Source organism: Eleginops maclovinus, chromosome 11 (assembly GCF_036324505.1).
Source record: "Eleginops maclovinus isolate JMC-PN-2008 ecotype Puerto Natales chromosome 11, JC_Emac_rtc_rv5, whole genome shotgun sequence".
Taxonomy (NCBI): domain Eukaryota; kingdom Metazoa; phylum Chordata; class Actinopteri; order Perciformes; family Eleginopidae; genus Eleginops; species Eleginops maclovinus.
The window spans coordinates 22303169-22327672 of NC_086359.1; the positions used below are offsets into that span (position 1 = coordinate 22303169).

A 24504-nucleotide genomic window follows, 5' to 3' on the forward strand; every position below is an offset into this window, starting at 1 on the left:
ACTGTGAATAGTATCTGTGAATGTTATTTTCCGGATGTGTTATTTTTCTTTGATTGCTATGCTAATGTTTTCTGGTTATGCCATGCAGTTTAAATCTGCTAGAACCTAGAACTCCAGCTCACTGGTTTAGATAGCTGATAACTAGCAACTAGCAAAATGAAACTTGACCCATTGATTTAAAATAGGCCTGTTGAGATAAATAGCATGACTGATGTCTTATTAGATTGAAGTTATATTTTGATATAGTGTTATTTGATTCAATTAAAGCGATCCAACGGAACTTGTCAAAAAGCCCATTATGGAGCTCCCCCTACAGGCTTGGAGGTAATGTACGTTTACGACACTGTCGGCCTCTCTCTTTCTCTTCCTTGCTTCATCAGTCAACGTCTTCTTTTTCTTCGGTGCCTCTGCCATGATGATGTACTGACAATGCTGCGCTTGCTTCTCCTTATACCTGGGTGCGTGGAGGGGGTCTATTTGTTATTGCGGTAGGTGTGCCAGAAAGCAAGTCGAAGTACTTCCGCTCATCTCCCGGCCCGGTCTAGCAAAGTTACATAGCGCAGTTATCTCACCTCAGACCCCCGATGGGCATGAAAGAGAGGCAAATCGTCATATTAAAAGTCATTCTAGCCGCTCAATTTTTTTCAAGCTGTTATTTTAAGGTACAAATGCTACATTGGATCGCTTTAAGATTCAAAACTAGAACTGAAATACTGAAATAATATATTTAGATAATTAATCTTAACTATTGATTATTAGCTATATTGAATTATTATTGAAGTATTATTGAACATAAACTGAATTAACTCTTGAAATAAAACTAGATACATAATTAAGAACAACTTTAATTGTGATCTAATGTAAATAATATTTCCTTGAACTGAAAAGATTAAAAGTGTAAATAATATTTCCTTGAACTGAATAGATTAAAAGTGTAAATAATATTTCCTTGAACTGAAAAGATTAAAAGTGTAAATAATATTCCCTTGAACTGAATAGATTAAAAGTGTAAATAATATTTCCTTGAACTGAAAAGATTAAAAGTGTACATAATATTCCCTTGAACTGAATAGATTAAAAGTGTAAATAATATTTCCTTGAACGAAAATAGATTAAAAGTGAAACTAATGCTCATTTCATTTCCTAATTAGAATACCTTGTTTCTACTGGATCCAATTGCATTCAAATGCAAATTATTTGAATATTGTATATATTGTATGTCTGTTTATGGTACCAATTTCTACTTTTCTATTTTTCTAAACTTTTCTAAACAAGCCGGCATTTAAAACTACTTGATGGTCTGTGGTGTGTCTTATTATTCAATTATTATTGCTACTGTTTTAACTACAACTGCTCCCTACGAACCTAGAGACTGGTCCAAACTAACTCTACTTCACTACACTGGTAGTAAGTGTTACACTACGGTCTATCGCCGTGCTACCTGAGGGCATGGATTAAAGTATTCCGGCCCCGGGCCGGATTTCCGGCCTGCAGCACTTGGAGTGGAAAAAAAAAAAATATATATATTTTTTTTTAAACCCAAAACGCGATAACTCCACGGCTTTCGAGTCTGTTCGTTCTCTGCCAATGGTAGGAAAGAAGCGCCGCTGTCCAGTTCTGATGTTAAACAGTGTTAGCCAATCAGAAGCAAAACGGGGCGGGCCTTAACACAACGCGCCTCGATCAACTAAACTGTAGCACAGATAGGCCTACTCTCTTACTACGAAGGCTGTGACTGTAGTTAATGGAGAGAGGGGCATAGGAGCAGGCGCGATGCAGTACATGAAACCAGGGGAAAATACCCTCGAGATAGATAAAGGTCTGAAAAATAAATGGCGCTGGGTATGGCTGGAGGAGATTGGACGAGATGGCAAACCATTTAGCAGTTGGTGTAAGAAGTTGAGTGAGACAGGCGCTTGCTTCTGCACGCTGTGCTCCAGGAGGCTAATATATGCATCCAGCGGCAAAAAGGTTCTTCGTAAACACGAATCAGACCCTCGTCACCTAGCTGCTGTTCGTGCTGTCCCACACACGACGCGTTTACCAGGAGCAACAACAACATCTGATGTACCGGCTTCCATAACTGACCGTGTGTGTGAGTTAAAAATACGGGTGTGTGCATTTCTCGCAGAACACGACCTCTCCTTCACGCTATCACAACCCCTGGTCGAGCTGTGTAAAAAAGTAGCGGAAGATAAAATTGCACTAAGTAAAATGTCCATTTCAAATCAGCTGGCCAGCTATTTCAACACTCACGGGATAACACCTGAGTTTAAAAGGCAAATTTCCACCAAACTGAAAAACAACATGTTTTCCCTGAACGTCGACGAGGCCACCAATAATAACATGGATAAAGTCCTCAATGTTCTTGTTCGTTTTTTTGACAATGAGGAAAATGCTGTTAAAACGCAACACCTCGCTAGTCGAAAAATGAACATAGCCAATGCTGCAGCACTTACCCAGGAATTGAAGGATGTGCTGCAGTCCTATGGTTTAGGGCTGCAGCAGGTGACCAGTATTTTACTGGACAATTGTGCGGTTATGCGGGGAAAGAAGTCCGGTCTCGAGACACAGTTGCGCAGGGAGAACCCGCACCTGCTGGATATATCTGGCGACACAGTCCATATGGTTTCTAACGGTGCAAAAGCCATGATGAGCCCTTTCAAGGCAGAGGTGGAAGATTTCTGCTCGGATGTGTTTTATGACATAGAGAAGTCTCCGAAACAGAAAGAAATATTTTCGGAATTCCAGAGATTACTCCATCTTACACCGAAGAGCTTGATCAGGCCCATCAGTAACAGGTTCCTGCAGATGTTGGAGGTGTGCAATAGGGTGAGAGAACTCCTGGATGTCCTGATTGTGCACTACTACAACCTACTGGATCCGGGCGAAGAGCATAAATACAGGTAGGTACAAAGCATTTAAAAATGTGTGTGAATTAAATCGTATTTGTCACAGTATAGCCTCTCAGCCTGGCTCAAAATACGCGACTATCGTGTCCGATTCTCGGCTGAGACCCCCCCTTACGACAATTGCGATTGTCTTTGTGTGCGGCGAAACCCAATGTAAAAGTCGGACACAAAGTCGGGACTTGTGTAGTTTTAGCCTAGTCGTTTCTATGAGCACTCTTCACAAAATAACACAGAGTACACAGCAGAGGTCCTCTTTATTTGCTCACCCGTGCGGTTACCTGGCATACATGCGTGCTTTTAAATGTTGACAACATCCGAAACCTACACCTACGAGCCGCGTCTTATCCCTTGCGCTGTCATTCAGCAGCACCCCGTTGGGATTGATAGTTGATATATAACTATTTTGTCTTGCGCGAAAATAAAACGACCTTCCTTTTTAAGGAGCTTTTTTCTTTTCTTTTTTTGAACATGTGTTATATTCTGGCCTATAGCCTTCCCTTATGAGAAAATGTGTTGTAGTGCAGAATCAAGCTGTTTTTTTTAATAGTGGCTATAACGGCTTTATAGTATTGCTGTAGTTAATGCAACACATGAAACTGCCAGCTATATGCTGTATGATGATATGATAAAAATATTGCATTACTGACAGTTTTTTTTTTCATTAAAAAAATAAAATAGGGATGTATTAGTGTATTGTCTATAATGCTGTATGTTATAACATGCAGCCTTAATCCCCATATGGTTTTATAAGAGGGAGCATAACGTGGGTGTGTGTGTGTGTGCACTCCAGAAAGTTACTCAAACAAGTCCTTGAAAGGCACGAGGTCTCGCCTCAGGAAAGGGCCAGAATAGAGGTTCTGCAAGGAGAACAGGCCACAGCATCCAGGACCCAAACAAACCAGAGCCGGAAGGAACGCATCTCTGTGCTATTCACAGATTTTGATAGGCTCACAGTCTTGATTGACCTGTTCAGAGGTATCTTGAATGAGTAGGAAAATCCATGGCTAGTTTACATACATTTATTTATTACTTGGTGGTAATGGCCCAGCTCTCCTGGATGGCATAGCTTTTTAGTTAAGACAAGGTGCAAATGGAACAGTTAGGTCTATTTTTCAACAAAAGTAATCCACCTCAAGAGAATTCCTTACAGCATTGTATAGTTAGTAACTGTACTGTAATTACCTAGTTGCATAGTAGTAACTGATGTCTTGTTCTAAGTTTTAATTACAACTAATGGAAACATGCCTAAATGTTTTTTGTATGTTTACAGGTGTCCTTCCAACATTTCAGGCATTTCTGAAAAAACTGCAACATGAGAAACCAATGGTGCACTTGTTGCATGTTGAAATGTTGGCACTGGTAAGAGAGCTGCTAAGCAAATTCATGAAGCCAGGAGCTATCCCCCTGAGTGTCAAAGAGATCCTCAAGATCAATGTACGGGATGCAGCGTTACAGCTGCCTAACAAATCCCTGTGTGTTGGAAAATATGGATACTCTGCCATGACCAAGGCCCGTGTGGCGAAGACACTGTGGGTTGGAAACTTGTACAACTCCCTCAGAGAGGGCTACATGAAGGCAGCAGAGTTTCTACTCAAAAACCTTCCCCTCGACAACCACATGGTCACCTCACTCTCGGCTCTGACCCCATCCCTCATACAGTGTGACTCCTTAGGTTCAGCATTCATGGCATTAGGGAAGGCCTTGCCTAATGTGGTTCCACCTGAAGCACTCGGCCCACTGCGGGAGGAGGTTCGTGCATACCAAATAGATGCTGACCTGGTACCTCTGGCCAATACCTATGTTGAAGAAAACAGCCGAGTGGATGTGGACTGGTGGAGTCAGGTGGCACTTCTAAGAAATTCAGAAAGAGGTGTGAGATACCCAACCCTGATCAAACTTGTGAAAGCCCTTCTTTCAATTTTCACAGGCCCGCTGGTGGAGGGGTCTTTCAACATAATGGATGACATACTGGAGGCAGACAGGTGCAGGATGAATGTGGAAACGTATGAGAGCCTCGCCATAATTAAGTCAACAATGAAAGCCAGGAAGTGGACGGCCTCAACAATGTTAATTGACCAGCCTTTAAGGAATTCTTGCCTTTCCTCCTATAAAACATACCAACTCCACCTAGAGAAAAAGAAGGCAAGAGAACAGGGAATGAGGGAGAAAAGGATGAGTGAGGCCATGAGGGTGAGGTCTACAGCGGTGGCAAACAGAATAGTGACCCAGGCGAAGAAATCAAAAGGGCCATCCTCTTCCTCCACTAGGCCAGCTGCCTCACCTAGACCAACCAGACCTTCACCAAAGACCATCTCCTCTGCAAAAACAAGACCTTTTCGACCCACTGGGCCCTCCACCACCTCCTCTGGGGCAGCTAAAAAGCCATCCAGCTCCTCCTCTGGGCCCTCTGCCTCCTCGTCTGGGGCAACTAATAAGCCTTCCGCCTCCTCATCTGGGCCCTCTGCCTCCTCATCTGGGCCCTCTGCCTCCTCATCTGGGCCCTCTGCCTTCTCATCTGGGCCCTCTGCTTCCTCATCTGGGCCCTCTGCCTCCTCCTCTGGGCCATCCACTGCATCCTCTGGGCAACCAAAGTTATTTTCTCTGTTTCATGGTCCAGCCAAGAAATCCTCTTCAATAGCCTCAACTACCTCTGGAAAAAGGAAGAGTTCGGATGACTCAGAACCCGGAAAAAAGAGGAAAAAATAGAGCACTTTGTTTCATTTTTTGAATCTAGTTTTGATAACTTAAACCCCACTAAAAAGTACTTTGGAGATACAAATGCACTTTGTTTATTTCTTTCTATTTGATTTAAGTTATCATTTCATGTAGGAGTTAATGTTTTTGATTACTTGTTTTGATATTACTTGATATAACTTTCTATTGGTTTTATTAACATCTGTGTATTTAATTTGCCATTTTATTTCTGATGAACAAAGTTCAAAGTTATTGAAATGTTGAAATTGTTGAATTATTTGATTTATTAAAACTGTTTGAAAAGTAAATCAGTCCTTTTAATGTACCCTAAATTTCAGAGTGCATTTACTACAGCATGCTCAAAATTCACTATTTAAGAGTGTTTTTATCAAAAGGGGGGCACCAGGGGGGTCACGGCCACGGAAGGGGGCCATGGCCCCCAGTTTGGGAACCATTGTGAACACTATACAATAATCTGCATACATGTATATAGTTGTTTGCATGAGTCTAAAAAGTTCAGGCTCAGGATTTTTTTTTGCTTTAATCCCTGTGAGGGCTTTTAGTGACCAAAGTGAGAACCCTAGATAGGAGAGCTTATAGTAGATCCCACCACAGCTCCTCCCATGCTCGTAGTACTGTCCTGGTTTACTTAACCTGTCCTGAGCTAAGTGGTTGGGAGGGCTACATAAATATAATCGATAAAGAGAGATTGCAATAATAGTCAGATCATCTGTACCGAGGATTGGAGTCATTGTTGAACTGATCGGCCCATTTCTTCCTCAACAAAGCACTGGTGGAACCGTCGAGACGATAGTAATCAATGTTTTTAATCCAGCTGTCCACTGTGAGAACAAAGAACGGATTAAAGTTTAAGTACCATCAAGAAGGATATTTCCCAAATAAATGTCAATTTTTCGACAAACAGAATACCTTTGAATGCTGACGGGTCTCTGGCATTGTGAGAATCTTTCAGGAAATCTTCAATTAGGTCCAATGAGATCAATGACTGACTGAAAACAAGCCTAGAGATTCAAAAAGCGGGTGTGGTTAGTTATGAGGAGCTGTCTAGATACAGTTATTATGGAGATACATTTGTTTTGAATTAGGAAAGAAACATACACTTTATCCCCGAGGTCTTCAGCCATTCTGAGGATCTCGAACAAGAGCACTATCTTCCCCGAGAGCTCCATGATATTAGCGTCCTCTTTAGTCAGCATGTCTTTGAACCATTCATCATCTTGCCTCCGACCCCCAAAGTTGATGGTTGTGTTCTCTCCTAAACAGAATGTAAGACAGAGGAAAATACATCAGTGTGAAAACCACAAGGTTGGGGTACTTGGGGAAAATGTAGCTTTTTTTTTTAACCTTCCAGTGCTGCAGCAGCTGTGGACAGGCCAGCAATACTCGCTGTACCGCCGGCGCCATCGTTGGGCCCTGGTGTTCCTTGGATCGCTCCGAGTCCACTACATCAGGCCAAAATAGTATATCCAAATAGATGAATTAAATACATAAAATAAGCTTGAGAATAGGGATGCACCGATTCATCGGTGAGACATCGGCATCAGGCGATGTTAGCCCTATTTACCACTATCGGCACATCGGTAAAAAATCACAGATGGCAATCGGTGATTTTTATGTATTGCTACGTGACCGGGAGAAGTCGCATTAGCGTCGTTGTTTTTAAATCTGACGGACCAAATCTGAAGTCAGGGCATCATTTTAAAGGATTAGAACAGTGACTGTAGGTCTCCCGTAACTTTAAAGTCATTCGGGGGGGGGGGGCGTCTCCTCTCCTCTGTGAGGAGCTGCTGCTGCACGCTGCGCATGCTGCTGGACTTCAGCCTCGTGTAGCGGGTGTCTGGAGGATTGGTAAACTAAATCCATTCTTCAGTGTTCTTGGGAGGCCGTCGTATATATTTGTGACTTTGTTATACTTGCTGCTACTCCCGTTAACTTCCAGAAACTTACTATGGCTCGCTCAACCTCTCTCTCGCGCTTACACATGCACACACGTATCCCCCACTCTCTCTCTCTTAAAGGGATATGCTGCCTTAGTCTGCATTGTGCTACCATTACAGGTTACATAGTAAAACATCGGTATCGGCAACAATGTTATTCTTAACATCGGTATCGGCCGACATTTTTGCAATCGGTGCATCCTTACTTGAGAAGAGACTTTAAAAGCTTCCAAATGTATTACCTTCACATGTTTGTTTTGAGTTGATGCATTGTCTGACCTTTCTACACATCTTTTTCTTTAGTTTTTTATTTTAAGATTTTGTTAGTTTATCAATCTAGATTCACATCAGTAATAATTTAACTAACTAAGCATGGCTTATAAAGGCACATCCAGCAACAAGTCATGGATCAGATGAGGTGATGATACTAAAGTCTTACCTCCCAGCCACAGCAGGGTCTTCATTTCTCAGCAGGTCTGCTGCTTTCTTTCTATTCTTATTCACAAAATGTCCCTGTAATGAAAATCCAGTTTATTTACATTTTAACCAGTTAACATTATTTTACACTAAGACACATCGACATAGTGATTTTTTAACCTTTTTCTCTTTGCTGATGTAGTTCAGCTGAAGGCACCAGGGGTGAGTCCAGATGCGGCTGAGCACCTGGAAGTCCTTGAACAGGTTTGCTCCGACCTTCACTTTGGCTCTGTTTGTCAAGGAGCCCATACCTGGAAGAACCAACATAATTCCAATGGTCGATTCCATTCTTCTTTAGCTGTAATAACTTGTAATGGAAAAATAGTATATTCACTTACTTACTTTATTAATATCACTGTGTGATTCTTATTTTCTAATGTTTATGTCTTTTTACTGGCTTTCACTTCTTTGCTAAGCTTGGAAAATGTCCTTATTAAGATTTGTTGCAATGTTAGTTACACTCTGTGTGCACAGACAGTATGACCTTCTGTTGAACTGAGAACATCCTGATACAGCCTCCCTACCTCCCTGAAACTTACTGAATGCTCTTTTCATTATCACCAAGTTTGCCCCCCCCCCTTTCTCCTCTCTGTGTTTAAATATGCAACCCAAACCCAATTATTAGTCTTTCACTCTGCAGACAGTCTGCTCTCTGTATGACTGACTGAACGTTATTGCAAGAAATAAAATACCTGAAAGACAGCTGAATGGTTTGATTGAACGTCGACTTTCCTTTCAGTAACAAAGTCACGACAGATCCTCACCTGTGATGTTGTCTAGGTAGTAGCGATACAGCCTGTTCTGATGAGGAGAGAGCCTCACTGCCAGCACGTACTCGTGTTTGGGAGGCAGGAACTGAGTCAACTCGGAGTAATCTCTTCTCTGAAAAGAAACATGAACACGTTGTCGGAGCTGGAACATTGAGCAAACTGTAATGTGTACTTTATTTACAGACAGTGTGCAAGCTGCTGTATTTAATTATTTACCTGCACACATCCAGCCAGCATTGCATGAAGCACGTGTGCTCGCTTCTTCATGATCCGGACGTCTCGTGACGTGGAGTCCGCACACTGGCCGTTCTGTATGGGGTTGATGAAGCGGTTTCTGAATTCTCCCAGTGAGCCAAGCAGATTCTTCTTGATAAAATTCACCATGCAGTGGTCTGTAAGGAACACAATATTGCACATCAAGAGGAAGAGTTTCGATATAAAATGAAAAATCTGTCAAACTGTCATGCCTACACCTCACTTCCTCACAAGTACTGCAGGTTTAGTTCATGAATGACAGCTGATACTGTGTTTCCTAAATGCAGGGTGATGTATTCCAAGGTACTTTAAATGTAGAATAATGATAACATTTCAGGAAAGGTAGTGAAATTAATAATTACTTCAAATTCTGTTAGAAATGGAGCGAATTAACTCTTTAAACATAGATAACATAAATACAAAAACATTGCGATTCTCATAACTATGTCCTTTTCTATATACAGCTCCAGAAAAAATCTACATGTCTCTACTTGTATGGCAGCCATTTTAGTGTATGTTGAATCCCAACACAGAGAAATGTTGTCAGTAGTTTATAGAATACAAAAAAATGCATTTAACTCAAAGACACACCTATAAATAGTAAAACCAGAGAAACTGATCATGCTCAGGGCTCCCTTCATTTTTTCCGAGCTGTCCCTTCACTCACATTTCAAATGTATGGCATTATTTCGTGTTGATGCAGGGGTGCAGACTTACACTCATTCAGGTTGTTTTGTAATGGAGTGCCAGTTAGCACCACTCTCCGTTTGGTCTTGATGGCGTTCATAGATTTGGAGATGTTAGAAGTTTCATTGCGCAAGATGTGTCCCTCGTCACAGACCACAAAGTCCGGACCTGCAGGAAAAAAACACACAGGACAACAAACAGCTTCAATGAGGAAAGCAATGACACATAAAACTATTGAGTAACACACTACCTGGATCCACCAGTATGCTCTTTATCTCCTTCCTGCTCTCCTCGTCAGTGATTTTCTTGGCTACAGACAGGATGCGGAACATCTCATAGCCCATTATCATCACACCTCCCTCGCTCTTCCACCTCAGCAGAGCCCTGATGCGCTCTGGGGGATGCTTTACGGTAGCCAGTTCTGTGACCTGTAACAAATGTACGAGTGTGAAGCATGAAGCCTCTGAAGCTCAATCATTTAGGATTGCCCATTTCTTTTTTTGCATACCTTTACTTTATCCTGTCCCATGTTGCTCTGCCATTTCTTGAACTCGTTGACCCAGTTGAGGATGGTATTGAGTGGACATACGACCAGGGCCGTTCTGAATTTCAGGTTCTCGGACAGCAGCACCGTGTTCAGGAAAGTCACCATCTGTAAAACAACACAGCTATGAATATAGGAAGCATGGACACCTTACCAAAGTCAATACAGAGTACTTGAAGATGTGTGATGAACTACATTTATTATCAATTCCTAAAGTAATTCAATATGTAATTGGTCTTGTATACATCAAAGCAAAGCAGAATATTGGGGGTGTGTATGTCTTCACCTGCAGAGTCTTTCCTAGGCCCATGCAGTGTGCCAGTATGCAGCCAGATCCAGGAGAAGAGTTGGCCTTCTTCACAGACTCACAACAACTGTCCCAAATAAACTGGACCCCTTTGGTTGGGAGTAAAGAGATCCTGGTTAGTATGTTTGACCTTAACTAAAAAAAGGTCATCACAATATTTATCAGCAAGGTATTCTAAATCCCCAAAACAACTATCTGTGACAGCCATCTTGAAATGTTTTTCTTCACATGGCATAGCAGTGAGCATAGAATCCTAAAACATGTGGCTGTTAGAGGCCCCCCCATTTACTTCAATCCATCAACACTTTTTTTGCATTTTGGGACTTTTTGTTCACCATAGAGTCAGGCAAGAAAAAAAACAATGTCGAAGTTACACAGGTACATTCATTAATTGATCAATAATTGCAAAATGGTGTTTTGAACAGTTGTGTGCAGTGACAGGGGGAGGCCAGTAGTCCTACCACACCCAAACCTTGTTCAGTGGAGGCTGATCTGGTTGTGGGCAACCCTCAGAGCCTCGGGAGGGGGTTGCTCACCCTGCTCAGCAGTACCTTTAATTTATTTTAGTTCAGAGTTGAGCGGTGGTGGCTGATGGTTTAGAGAGCAACGTCCTGACCATTAGGAGGGCGTTTGATCTGCTTAATCGAACTTTGTCTGGCCATTCTTCTCTATTTCTATTGTTTTTCCCCAATAATGTATACGTTCATTTTTTAAAATCAATTGTGGCTATATAAAACCAGGGTGTCAAACGCATTGTTGACTATAGTCAAGCAAATAGCATCATTAAAAATGATCTGGTGATCATTTCTTTCTTTAAACAGCTATGTTTCCTACACACAAAATACTTTCAACAATGTTCATCAGTTATCAAAGGGTTGAGCTGTTCTTGGAGATATTTGTGTGTCAGACTCAACTGTATTAACTAATGCTGTTATTGCTGTCAACCAGCAAAATAATGAACGCTGTCCTCCTCAGTGTGAGTGAAAAGAGCACAAACTAACCGTCCACCTGGTGGGGCTTCAGTCTCGTCACCAGGTTCCTGTGCACCTGAACGAGAGGCTTTTTGGTCTCCTTGTCCTGATCCAGGATCAGCTTGGTGGTGATGGGACACACCACCTGAGACAGCTCATCCTCTATGACAATTATCTGAAACACAATGCTGACAGTCAGTATTTAATCTTAGAAAAACATCCTAAAAAAGTGATCCTGCCAGGGACATAAACGCTCTGCACTGGGCTAAATGTCATTTATCAACAGGGAGATAGCGTCTAATGAGCTGCTGCAGAAATGAACTGAAGCTGTTATATTGGTCATTAACAGAGTGCAGTTTAATGCGGTGTGTGCAGTACCTCTCGACTGTCCCCCATCTGTTGTTCCCTTTCTGCCAAGCGTTTGCGTCTCTCATCCTCCTCTCTGAGGGCTTCCTGGGTCTCAGCACGGAGATTCACATCGTCGATGATTTTGCGAATCTTTTTGCGTCCTTTAGGGGTGCCTTTACCGTCGCTGTTCTCCTCCCCTGCATCCTCTTTATCAGTCTGAAAAAACACAGAAAGAGGGAACAAAACGTGTGAGTGACAAACAACCACAGAGTTTAAGGTCACATAAGAATAATAAACAGCAACTGCTACTTTTTCACTGTTGGAGTCAGATAGCAAAATGCAGGTCACTGCCGCCTTCTTTTCATAACTGTGGGGCGCCTCCTTCGTCAGACTGGATCCTCTAGAGAAGGAAAGAGAAGAGAATGAAGAATTAAAATGAACGTGACGTTCAAACAGTAACATTCATTGAAATATTCAGCTTCAAAATGTGCTGTAAAGAAAGTTGGATTTGTAATTTAAATGTTGAAATGTGCTTGATTTGTAATGCTTGTGTCATCATATTTTGATTGTTAATGCGCTTGGCTATTATAACAGGAATATGCATTACACTTGCTTAGTGAGTGTGTACTAACCATAATTCTAATATGAATCATATTTCAAAATGTACAACACATGAGAACATAATATTATATAACAACTTAAGCATTAACATGATTGCATTACTGTAAGTTATCTATAGTAATATACCATTAATATAATATCTAATGATTGTAATTAGGACCGGTATTATTCATATTTCTTGTTGATAATTAAAAGAATTACTTGTTTTCCATTGAAGTGTAAAAATGTTTTAATCTTTTCAATAAATCCTTGATTTTTTTGGGTCATGCATGTTCATTGAAGCAGATTTATTCTACGCCTGTTGAATTCAATACAAAAACCTTGACTACTCTCCTTGAGGAACCGTTTTCATCAATGGGAACTGAAACAGATGTACCTTGTGAGTTCGTCTTCACCGTCCTCGGTCTCTGACAGACTCAGCTCCTCGCTCACCCAGGAGTCCTCCGGCTCCGACTCCTTACTCTCAGCATCACTTTCACTATCAGCTTCACAGACATCCAAATCAGATGATGTTAGTTAATCAACTTCCTGTTCAGACAGCTCAGTGTCTAACGTCAGACTTACAGTTTAGGGCTGTTTTGCTGGCTTTTTTGTTGCTCTTTGGCCCTCCTGCTTCACCCTCTGCCCCAGCCTTATCACCCGGCCCTCCGTCATCCAAGGTCAGTTTGTGGCGGAGAAGATGGTGCCTGGAGGTGGGCCCATCGGACATGGTGTCAGAGGATTCGGAAGCAGAGTCTTCCCCTGCAGCAGAGATTTAAACTATTATTTCCCTTTTTTATAATCAACAAAAGCCATCTTTACAATTGTCACCACTTTGGTTGGAAAGAAATGTACAATTAAATTAGAAATCTGTTTTGACTGAAATAGGATTGTGCTTATGAAAAAGATGCACAGAGGCAAAACATCTGCTGCTTAAAAAACAAGTTACCTTTTACATCTGTTTTATTATCCTTATTGCCTCTTTTGACCTCCTGATCATCCTCGTCTGATGTATCCTGCGTCTCGTCTGAAGAGATATCTTCGGCCGAGGAGTAGTTGGCTTTGATCTGGGCCAAAAGCATTTTCTTTGCGATTCTTTCAAAAGTAGAAAAGAAGAAGGTACCTGAAGTTCATTTCATGATCAGTTTACATGGTCTTCAGCTGGATATTGTTATAGTTGAAGACAAAATCACACCCAAGTCTGATTTCAATAATAGCCTCATAAGTTATAATGCAATAGTGGTTTAGTTAATAAATGAATCGCAGGATAAATCTGAGCAGTGACTTTGGTGCAATCCACATTACAAGTAAATATGAAGTGAGTCAGTTGGAATGCCACAACACTGGAAGGTAAACATTCAGAAGAGCAGAAAAAAAGGCAAAATGATACAGAGACATTTTCAAGAGACAATTTATTACAGGTATTCTTCACAGAAAAAGACATTCTTAGTTTATGCTCTTTTGAGGAAAGGGGAGAGATCTTCTACAATGTTTTTGCTTGCTTGAGTCTGAAACTTTTTTTCATGTGAAAATTATAAATAAATGGAGCTTTTGTGAATCCAATTGTGACAGCCTGCAGTATTTTCAACACAAACTGAGATCTGAATAGACTGTAACGGGCTCCTCTGGTATTACCACTCAGTTAATATTGTGTTTGTGTTTTCAACCACTTATGATACTCCAGTCAAGCATACAATAAAAAGAATACACATAATCTGATACAGTTCCTAAAAAGGATGTTTTAGAAATGTAAAAAGTTTGTTTTCACCACTCATAATATGTCTCCAAATCATCAACTGTCCAGCATATTGTCCGTCCCCATTGACCCTTTCTCCCCAAGCTAGCTGCATTACGCACACTGATCGCAGTGGGTCGTCCATGCAGGTCACCTGACTGCAACTTTCACTGGCGGTAAATGTCCAACGAGTGGTTTATTGTAAAAGTCGTATTACAGAACAAGAATGCCGGACGACTGCAGCAAGACTGCAGGCCAGAGCCCTGTGTCTCATTTAACATGCTTCTGGGAAAAAAGACGAAAAATAAAAACACCGAGGTAAATGAACACACTGCCACACATGAATTTGACATCATCGCCATAGGTAAACGCATGCTGGGGGGATACAGTGGAATAACACAGTACTTTTTAACCCACTAACTACAAACAATGGAAATGTTACATTTCTGCTGACCATTCCTTTTTAAGATAGTCGTGTTATCACTACAGGTGAAAACACACTTTTGGAAAAAGATTCTAGAACGGGTTGGTGCCGATCGGAGGCTACAATATCCCGGATTAAAGCGACCGTTGCCTAACAGCACTGCATTCACTGCTGTGCTGTCAGGAAATCCGACCTGGAAAAAACATAAGAAACAAACATGGATGTCATTACACACTGAGTTTGGTCCCTGTTTGCATTACAGTAGTTGTCGTTTCACAGCCCACTCTCAATTCTCAGATATACAACGTTCCCATTTACATTTAAAAGCTCTGACCACGAGATTTTTTAACATCGTTTTCTATCAGTGTTGCTTCAGAAAAACGCGATAGCCGTTTCACCCGTCAGGTTTTAAATCTCCACAGGCAAAAATATGTTAATAAAATGTTTTGTAGTTTCAAAAGCCACTGTACGCTTTAGAAGAAATGGTCAGCAGTAATGTATACTCTGTGTATAGAAAGTGGGGGAACACTGATGGCAGTGCGAAATGATTGTAATTAACCAGGTCACCGTCTCTGGGAGAAGGTTTTAAAGTCAAACATGGAGGTATTTCAATAAAAAAACGGAATTACAAAATGTAATTTCAGAATGCATGTGGCAGTAGATTTTTCTTCATTATGAATGCACTTTTAACGCGAGTGTCACTTGACCTCAATTTCGATGCCATTATCTCCACACAGCTTGGCTTTAAGCGGCAATAACACAATTTCATCCACCTCCATTCTGATGTCAAAAACGCTCCGATGGATATCAGCTGATAAAACCAACACTGTGCACATGGATAAATACTACTCGGGGTCCAGTAAGGGGAAATATGACTTTGTTATTTGAGTAAGCCTACCCAGAGAGAATCTGTCACAGCAGCACCGTCAGAGAAACAATAACACACAAAAATCAGCCTTCTGAGAATCACTATAGAATATTATATATACACAAAAGCACTTGTTACTACAAATGATCGACTCCAGAGTCAATATGTGATCTAGTTTCAAAAGAGAAGGAGGTTAAAGGATAAAGTCAACTACCAGATCTTTGATGTTGATACCCTAAACAAACCCGGCAAAGCCCCATTTAACAATCCAATTAGGAAAGTCAGTCAACATGATGGTGTGTACAAGGATTCGCTTATTGTTTTAATAATTGTTTATTGTGTTTTGTGTCAGCATTTGGGTGTTTATTACCATAAATATCTCCTCGACTTAAATTGTTCCCAATCTTTGCGTTTGCTTGACAGTGAAAGCAGCCCTATAATGTATCCTGAGAACTACAGCTGTTCATGATAGCACCATATTGTCTCTATGAACCCTAACTCATACCTTAAACTGACTTGCGTTTCAGCACTGGCAATAATTACAAGCCCATCTATGAAATAAGTGAAGCTCAAGCAATGCGTGATGAGGCCAGAGAAACAGGCTGTAACAGGACAGCAATGGAACTTTTGTGACATAAAGAACTCAAAAGCTGAACACAAAGATTAAAGTGCACTTACAAAGCCAGGTGCATTATTCAGATATCTTAACAACAATACTTTTGCCATCTTGTCAAAATGATCAAAACATCATATTTAACAAATGGTATCTCTGATCCATCGAGGATTCCTTTTAGAAAATATGGGTTTCAAGGTGAAGAATTAAAGTGTTGTACTGAAAAATGTATATATTCTTTCACACCTTTTGGTTAAAATCTGCAGATAATCTGTCAAATGTCTGAAACATCACAAGTAAATAACAATTCATCTTAAATTGCTCCTCAGTGAAGAACAGTTCTTTGTGCATTCTGTAATAACACAGAAGAATTTAATGGAGTTCAAACTTTTGAACAAATATATTGAAATGTTGTCATCATATCAGAGCTGTCAGTTAATACATTTCCTTCAATGATTATGTGTTTCATCAGACCTCTTCGAAGGCAAGGTGGGCCAAATGAATGGTTTCCCTTTTTGTTTAAGCTTAGTAGGCCGGGAAAATGAAAATAAAAAACGATCGTGTGATCTTAAATCTTAAAATAAGATTTAAGATCACACAAAATGAAACATAGACGAGCATTCTATGCATGACCTATATAAAAAAAACAATACAATTGAAGTTGAAATAAAACAGACAATCAGAGTAACATTCACAAGCTTGTTCCAGGCAGGTTAAGTGCGTCACAGAGTCATGACCTGAACCTCTAGTGTGTATATTTGATGGCTGGGGTTCGGCTGCAGCTACGTTTGGGTCTCGTTTGAATAGGCTGCAACGGAGTCTTAATGACCTGGGTGTTGCTAGCTTTTGCACAGTGTTTGGGTTTTAAAGTTGTCTTTCTTTCACACCTAGGGTGTTTTACAAAGTCTACAGCCTGGCTTTTTGAACCATACCTATTTTCTGGATCATCATCATCTTCTGCTGTCCACAAGGGCCCAGAGTGCTCCTCGTCTCCTACAAGAAACACACATTACAACATTAGCTTTCCAACAACTATTGACAAGACATACTGCATATCTAGATAGTATTAGTTATAGGACTCACCAGATGATTGGTGGAATGATGCCGCCCCCAGTAACGCCTCATCTTCAGTGATTGGCTTCATCTTCTGATCACTTCCTTCACTCCCAGAGTCTTCGTCATCATCTTCATCTTCGCTTGATGAGGATGAGGACTCCATTCCTTTCTGGGGGGCTTTAGCCTTGGACTTTCCAGCCTGTATCCTAACCGGCTTTTTAGGCAAACTTTCATTCTCTCTTTTGGCGAGGGAAGACTTACCAACAGGCCTCAAAGTATTCAAGTGTTGTATTTTCTTCTGCGAGTCTTGATCATCGCTTGAGGAATCTGTCCTGATTTGTCTTCGGGATTTAGCTCTTCTGTTACTCGAGTCTGATTCGGAGGAGCGGTCCAGCATCTTGCGTTTTCTACGAATGCTCTCCGGGGAGAGCGGGGAGGTCTTCGTTAGCCAAAAGAGACATTTCTTGGCCACCTTTTTTGATGCTTTTCCACCACCCTGATCGCTCTGGGGTTCGTCTGAGCTTTGTGTCATAGCCGCTCGCTCAAGCAGAGCTGCAGGGACTTCATCAGAGTCAGAGTCGTCTCTTGCTCGGCTCAGACTTGGTTCTTCAGTGTTGGCGGCAGGTGTTTGGCTGGAGGGTTCCTCTGGGTCAGAATCACTGTCAGTGTCTGCTGCTGAGAGAGACTCTTTGGACTTGACGCCACTTGGACGCCGCAAAGGTGTCGTCTTCAAGCGGGGAGAACGTCTATTGCCATGCTGTTCTTCTGGGTGTAGAGATGCAATATAGTTGCTTATCTTGCTGTCAGCTTTAGCACCCTTAACACATGGTTTTTCTGATATATCCTTTCCCTCTGACATGTTGTCACTCATGTGGATGTCTTTCTCATTCTTTGAGGCACAAGAGGATTGCTCCTGCTCCATTGGTACAGGAGTAAGTTTAACTACTAGTTTTTTAGTCATGTTGATCCCCCTTTCAGAAGGCATCAGGTCAATCTTCCTTGCACTCTGTGGGGCTTCATGTGAATCTGAATCCATGTTTTCTCCAGGGCAGGCACATGCAGCCCTCTTCTTGAAGCCCTTGGAGTCAGAATCATAATCCTCTGAATGTTCAGCTGCCAATTTCCGCAAGTCACTCAAGCAACTTTCTCCAGAGCTTTCCGGCTCTGTAGCTGGATCTATAACAGGTTGTGCATCAAAGTCTTCACTAAAGAACTTTTCCCAACAGCTCATAACATCCAGGTCTCTAAATTCTTCCTTCAGGCTGTCTTCGAGTGCTGTAAGTGATTTTTGCAACCCTTTGACTACTGACAAAAAAGAGTTCAGATACAGCTTGCGAACAGTAGGTGCTTGTTTGTTTGACGTCACAGTATGAATGAAATTGACAAATGTACGGTTTAGGATGTTTGTCGAGTCCACTAAATGTTTGGCCTTTTTGGTTATCTCCTTGGAAATCTGCAGTGTGTTATAGTTGAAAACCACATTCCCATCCATACCAGTGTGATCCCATTTATCCAAAGGAATGTTTGGTTGTAAGTGTGGCAACATGTGGTAAAGCTGAGATTTTTCCGGCTCCACTCTGTTCCTTCTGCGCTGCTGATACCACATGTGCTCCATGTTCTCCAGGACGCTGTCACAGGCCATCACCAGATCGCAAAGGGGCTCTGGGCTACACACATAGCAGTACCACTTGCTTTCTAAGATGCCTGAAAGCTCCTTCCTTCCCAAATTTCTTAGAATACACTTCTTGCAGAAAGCATTACTGCAGTAGTCGCAACAGATCAAGTTGCCTCCTTCAGCACACCATCTGCAAGAGGAAAAACACATAACAAATGCTTCTGATAATCGCCTAGGAAGCGTTAAGTAAAGGAAAATGATTATACTTCAGTTACAATATTAAATACAACAAATCATACCTGCATTGCTCATCCATTCCATCTCCATCCTTACTGATGTCATCACTGGAGTAATACTTGTAGCAAGACTGACCAAAACAAGAATATGGAACCAAAGAGGGTTACGGACAGCTTTGACAAATAGCATATTAGAGACAATAGTATGGCAAATTAGAAATCATAATAGTTTATTGATGTGTATATTCTTGTAAGCAGTAATTAAATATTACCAGTGGTCATTTTAAAATGTATAATACAACAAATTCAACTTAATAAAGTCATAGGCAAGTTTAAAGGTCCCCTATTAGGCTTTTCCGGTTATAACCCGTCCCATCGTGTGTTATGTAGCTTTTTCTGAAAGTAAACGGTCTGCAAAGTCACAAACCCTCACAGTACACCCTGTAGCGAGTAAAACTCTAAAGCAGAAAAGACGTGTCTATGCTGCCCTCAAAGCTTCTTTGTAGATTTTTTTTTCCCCCATTTTTTTCTTCCGGGGGCTGTTGACGTCACTAAATCTGGAGAACAATCGGCAAGTTGGCACGGCCATAGCTATAGACCAATAGGCACACCCTCTGCCAACCGACCATTTACTGTTGGAAGGCCGAAATGTCAAGGAAGTACTGTGCCCTGAAATGTCATCCGTTTGCCTTACCGAAGGCAGAACCACGAAAAAGTCAGTGGTTGAAATGTATTTTTAACACTGTTCCTTCAACTCTTCAAACTACTATACTGTGTGCCCTGCATTTCACGGACGACAGCTTCAAAAACCTTGCACAGGTTGATATGCAAAGCGTGCATTACTGAAGGACGAGGCTGTTCCTACTCTGTTTCAGTTCTAACAGTACATCTGAAATGTAAGAGCGATACAAAATAAAAACTTTCCACTGTGAAACCGCCTGCTCCAGGCTACTTTGGGACAGTGGATCAGGTCCATCACGTTGGTCTGTGTCATTTTCAGGATCGGACTCCGGTTCAAACATATATGGCTGTACCGCCTTCATTGTAACATAAACTGATGCTCAGCTGTAACGGGAAGGCTGGGAAAGCACTCTGTTAGACAGGGGCGGAGCCTCTCTGGGTGTTGACAAATCAGAACAGAGTGGGCGAGTTGACCAATCAGAGCACACTGGGCTCATAGGGAAGGGGGGGGCGGGAGTTCGACATGGTGTTAGGACAGAGAGTGAATAGAGATACTATACAAAGATGCTGTATGACAAAACCAATGTGATTTTGGAACATTGAACAATGTAAATCTAGTCTCGTACACCTCAACAATGGAATTATGATCAGTAAAGACGGCCACAATATGGGACCTTTAAAGACACACACCAGATGCAAACAAGACTCAGAACCTAGGGACATCATTAACATGACAAATGATGAGCTACTACACCAAAAATAAATAAGACTCCTTAAGAGTAAAGACTTGTATGACCCAAATAAATAAGGATTTGTTTCTGTTGTATAAATAGATAGACTCACCTTGCAAATAAGAACTTTCAGAACTGGATGTCGATAAAAGGAATCTCTTTGGAAGTGGTTAACTTGTCGGCCACAAGCGGTGCAACTGACAATTTCCATGTGTTCGCCACCTATAAAACCAGAGCAACAAAATCGCTATAATAACAGCTTGAAGGGTTGTTAAAATAGGGTATTCTGGCCCCTGGGCAATGAGGTACACATCGCCAGATAGTTAAACACTTTATTGCAGAAGTCTTGTGAAACTGAAAAAAAATACAAAAGGATTGCAATCAACATAATAGCCCCTTTTTCATTACTGAATTTCAGCCACCTCGGTCCTCCGGTAGTGACCTAGAATAAGATTTCAGCGTGCGCCATGTTAAAGGACATCTCAATTCTCTAAATGCACATCGAGGATCGAAGATGGAGCATCGAGGAGGCTCTCTGGAGGAGCTGCAACTGAGGATACACTGATGTATCCTCCGGGGATTGTATTTCTGGCAACAGTGATGTTTAACAGAGGTGTGACGCACACTGGACTTATCTGAACCAATGACAGCTCTGCAAACTGTTCCGTTGTGATTACAAGTTATTTAAGAGGATCAGATGCGCATCAAACTTTCTGCCCTTCACCGTTTGTTACTCACTTATCACACCTCCTCTGGATATTAGGCTACTTGTTACATGTTTTTGATACAACTGCTTTAATCATGATGCAATAAAATATGCAAGCGCGTGAAAGTCAGTTGAAAGGATCTTAAGCTGGCGTGATGTTGAAGTCGTGCGACCCTGCTGTACTCGTCTGTAGTTCCTTTATAGCATAACGTTAGCATTTTGCTTCTAGCGATTAGATTTATGATTAGAAAATGATAAAAGTAGGGTAGACATGTGGAGATTATCTGACTGAACAAAACGTGCATTTATTAAACAGGTTCGTTTTCCACAGATCTTATTTTTTACAATATTCCAAAATCCTATGAAGAATTTGCATTGCTTTTTTGTCGAGGGAACCCATGCACTTCCGGGTCGGCATACAAAAATACATCATCCCTGCACCACACCATTGCCTCTAGGATATCCAGTGATATCTCTCACAACAAGATAACCATCAAGCCACATTTAGACACACACTGAAGTACATTTTCAGTTCGCTTTGACAGCTGCAGAGGGTTTTTTTGTCTAGGTTTTTTGTCAAAAGACATTAATTGCATCCAAAACAAGGTCCGTCTTTTTGTTTTAGTTGACGAAATACCTGCCCGACTTATAATCAGGTGATCTGTAATATTGTGACAACATCAACCAGCAGTGACTGACCTCCACGTCTCCTCGAAAACTCCTTGCGCAGTACGCCTGGTTTCCGGCTGCGGAACTCAGGACCCCTGAAGTCATCTCTCCCATTGTCAACGGGTTCGGGCCTCACCAGTACAGTGCCTGTAGATGCAAAACACAACACCAACACATCAAACCGATTTCATCATATAATTACAGGGTACAAAGCTGGGGACATGCCTAAATACTTTTAACCCAGATAGTAAAAGACAAGAAACCACATTAATAATGACTGAATATTTTTTTGATGATGTTGTCAGCAAGACTAAATACACATACAGTTACTCAAGAGCTCAACAAAAACAAACAGTCAAGTCTCAGCAAGCTATATAAAAAAAATGATAAGACCAACCTTTTGGTAATCTAGTGACATCAGGGTGACCATTTGCGTTGACTCGTAATTCCACGTCCTCACTTGCATTTGAGTCCCCTGATTCATCCAGTCCAGAGTGTCTTATGACAACAGATGGTTTTCTGTAATAACAAGGAAACAGAAAAAATGTTACCTCGGGGTAAAGCAATATTTCCCAGATGTAGACAAAATCATCATTATCTTTCAACCTGACTTATTGTAATATTGTTTCTCTAGGTCAGAGCACAACAAGTGTAATTATTATTGCAATATGTTGATTTTCAAATTCAACATCCAGTTTTTCTAGAATTGAGGTACATTCAATATTTTGGCATTAAATCTAGACATTCATATCGTAGTGTATCTAGGCTTGCATGGTATAAATCATATAATCATTAAATAATTTAAATATACAGTATGGTATACATGCAAACTCACCTCCTTGAGTATTTGGTGTAAACTCCTGGCTGCAAAGTAAGACAGCTGATTAGTTTAGTTGTCCCTGGGAGATGTTCAATCAGTACATAGGACCTTGTTTAAAAATCAAACAATTTTACCACTGTTGGAGCATGAGCTTTTGAGTTGACCACAGAACATCTCCTGTTTGTCAGACCTGTAAACCAAATGTGTATTATGTTCATAGAGCATACAAATATGATGAGTAACTTTCCTCATGATAAGATTAAATCAAAATCTGCACCTTCAGCATCCTCTGAGGTTTTCGGGCCATTGCAGTCCTCAACAGGAGAATTAGCCAAGTACTCGTGCAGTTTGTTGACCAATACATTCAGCTTGCTGGTCGTGGTGCTACAATCAGAGCAAAAAGATCATGGTTATTGTAGATTTGAAAGTTACATGTTGCAAGCTGGTTCCTCAAAGATCTTGTTTAAAAAGTGTACACCTCTACTATTATAACTGCAACATCTCAATAAGGGAAAAGGCAGTAACTCTGGTCTTAGGACCTTCATGACAAACGCTTAATGAGCCAATTGAAATTCAACAGCACCACAAACTTCAGCCTAAGTTTGACTTTATATCCTTTAAACAAGACTGTATTATCAGACTGCATTTGTTAGGATAAGTATAACGTTAACTTCCAGAATAGAAACTGAGTGCATGACGTTATCACGAGCTAGGTTAAATAGTTACAACGTTAGTTAGTTATTGTAGCACAAATAGCTAGCAATAACCTTACTGTATCCTCTCAGACGAAAAACCTGAATGTGTTATGCACATGGCCTTAAATGTGTTGTAAGCCACTTCAACCAATACGTTAGTTAATTTAGCAGCGTACTTAACTAGCCTCATCGTTGTTATTATTGTTGTCTAGGTAGCCGTTAGCTCATGCGTTAGCTGCTACATCTAGCTAGAAGCTAAGCTACCTGGCTATTATAAGGTGCTATGATGTTAGACAATCGCACTTCTTTTACCTCAGCATTGCAGCAGAGTTGTCTTGTCGTAGGGTAACTACTGAAGTCGTTAAAATCCTTATAGTTTCATGATATCAATATATTCTAGTAAAATATTGGCGCTCAATCTGCACTCAGCCTTATATTTAGCAACCCTGTAAGGAGGCAAATTCAACAAACACTGGCTGCGGTCGAACAGCTAAAAAAAACAAGGGCTGCGGTCGAAATAAGAAACACAGGTGGCATAGGTTGTTTCCGAAGGACAGTTGTGAAGAAGAATCATTTGGAGGAAAACAACCGAGGTTCAGACAGAATCCGACTGCCCGTAACTGAGGGACGCATTATTATGATGCGACAGCGGATGTTACTGATGTGCACTGACGTGAGACTACACTGTTCTGTGGACTACATGGGCTTCTAAAAGCTCATTCAGATCCTTATGTTGATATTTTGACCTGTGCGTTCTTGTTGGATTTTTTTTATGTGGACTTTAAAAACGTGGGCATTAGTGAAAGATATGTTACTTCATTCCCAGGGTTGGAATTTAAGTAATATAAGGAAAGGGAAAGGAAATTATTGCTTACACCAAGCTTACACTTGCTCCCACTAAGGTAAAGGAAGTGTGTGGCAAGAAAATATCCCCATGGAGAAAGGCCATGAGCGTGAGAACAGAATAAAGAGAGTCTATAAAAGCTGAACGCAGGTGGAGAAAAACAAATCTCCAGGTTCATTTTGAAATCTACAAAGAAAGACTTGGCGGTGTATCAGGTACAGCAAATGTGTTGTCCTTGTGTCCACTTAAAATCAATTCAAACACCATGACACAACTCCATCAGATTAA

The 24504-nt window shown here is 41.1% G+C and overlaps 2 protein-coding genes across 5 annotated transcripts in view; one reads left to right on the top strand and one right to left on the bottom strand.

The window, feature by feature from the left end:
* Nucleotides 1-23994, bottom strand: part of LOC134872427 (transcriptional regulator ATRX-like) — a 49231-nt gene extending 25237 nt beyond the window's left edge. For all 4 annotated transcript variants that reach the window (XR_010166798.1, XM_063895713.1, XM_063895716.1 and 1 more), the window contains exons 1-28: nucleotides 23685-23994; nucleotides 22955-23061; nucleotides 22812-22867; nucleotides 22693-22721; nucleotides 22255-22376; nucleotides 21888-22004; nucleotides 20595-20704; nucleotides 19134-19201; nucleotides 17247-19024; nucleotides 17096-17156; nucleotides 13473-13618; nucleotides 13109-13285; nucleotides 12921-13029; nucleotides 12233-12323; nucleotides 11954-12139; nucleotides 11606-11750; nucleotides 10584-10693; nucleotides 10262-10405; nucleotides 10004-10181; nucleotides 9784-9921; nucleotides 9028-9203; nucleotides 8806-8923; nucleotides 8162-8292; nucleotides 8004-8077; nucleotides 6972-7069; nucleotides 6726-6882; nucleotides 6537-6628; nucleotides 6343-6448 (exon numbers count right to left, since the gene is read on the bottom strand). Coding sequence is in view for 3 of the 4 variants with exons in the window: in XM_063895713.1 (XP_063751783.1) it covers nucleotides 6343-6448; nucleotides 6537-6628; nucleotides 6726-6882; nucleotides 6972-7069; nucleotides 8004-8077; nucleotides 8162-8292; nucleotides 8806-8923; nucleotides 9028-9203; nucleotides 9784-9921; nucleotides 10004-10181; nucleotides 10262-10405; nucleotides 10584-10693; nucleotides 11606-11750; nucleotides 11954-12139; nucleotides 12233-12323; nucleotides 12921-13029; nucleotides 13109-13285; nucleotides 13473-13618; nucleotides 17096-17156; nucleotides 17247-19024; nucleotides 19134-19201; nucleotides 20595-20704; nucleotides 21888-22004; nucleotides 22255-22376; nucleotides 22693-22721; nucleotides 22812-22867; nucleotides 22955-23061; nucleotides 23685-23692 (4832 nt within the window). In the remaining variant the exon portion in view is untranslated. The remainder of the gene's footprint in view (nucleotides 1-6342; nucleotides 6449-6536; nucleotides 6629-6725; nucleotides 6883-6971; nucleotides 7070-8003; nucleotides 8078-8161; nucleotides 8293-8805; nucleotides 8924-9027; nucleotides 9204-9783; nucleotides 9922-10003; nucleotides 10182-10261; nucleotides 10406-10583; nucleotides 10694-11605; nucleotides 11751-11953; nucleotides 12140-12232; nucleotides 12324-12920; nucleotides 13030-13108; nucleotides 13286-13472; nucleotides 13619-17095; nucleotides 17157-17246; nucleotides 19025-19133; nucleotides 19202-20594; nucleotides 20705-21887; nucleotides 22005-22254; nucleotides 22377-22692; nucleotides 22722-22811; nucleotides 22868-22954; nucleotides 23062-23684) is intronic.
* On the top strand, nucleotides 1516-5914 carry LOC134872428 (uncharacterized). Its single transcript, XM_063895717.1, has 2 exons — nucleotides 1516-2906; nucleotides 4183-5914. The coding sequence occupies exon 2, from the start codon at nucleotides 4236-4238 to the stop codon at nucleotides 5616-5618; it is 1383 nt and encodes a 460-aa protein (XP_063751787.1). The 5' UTR covers nucleotides 1516-2906; nucleotides 4183-4235; the 3' UTR covers nucleotides 5619-5914.
* Nucleotides 23995-24504: the final 510 nt, after the last annotated feature.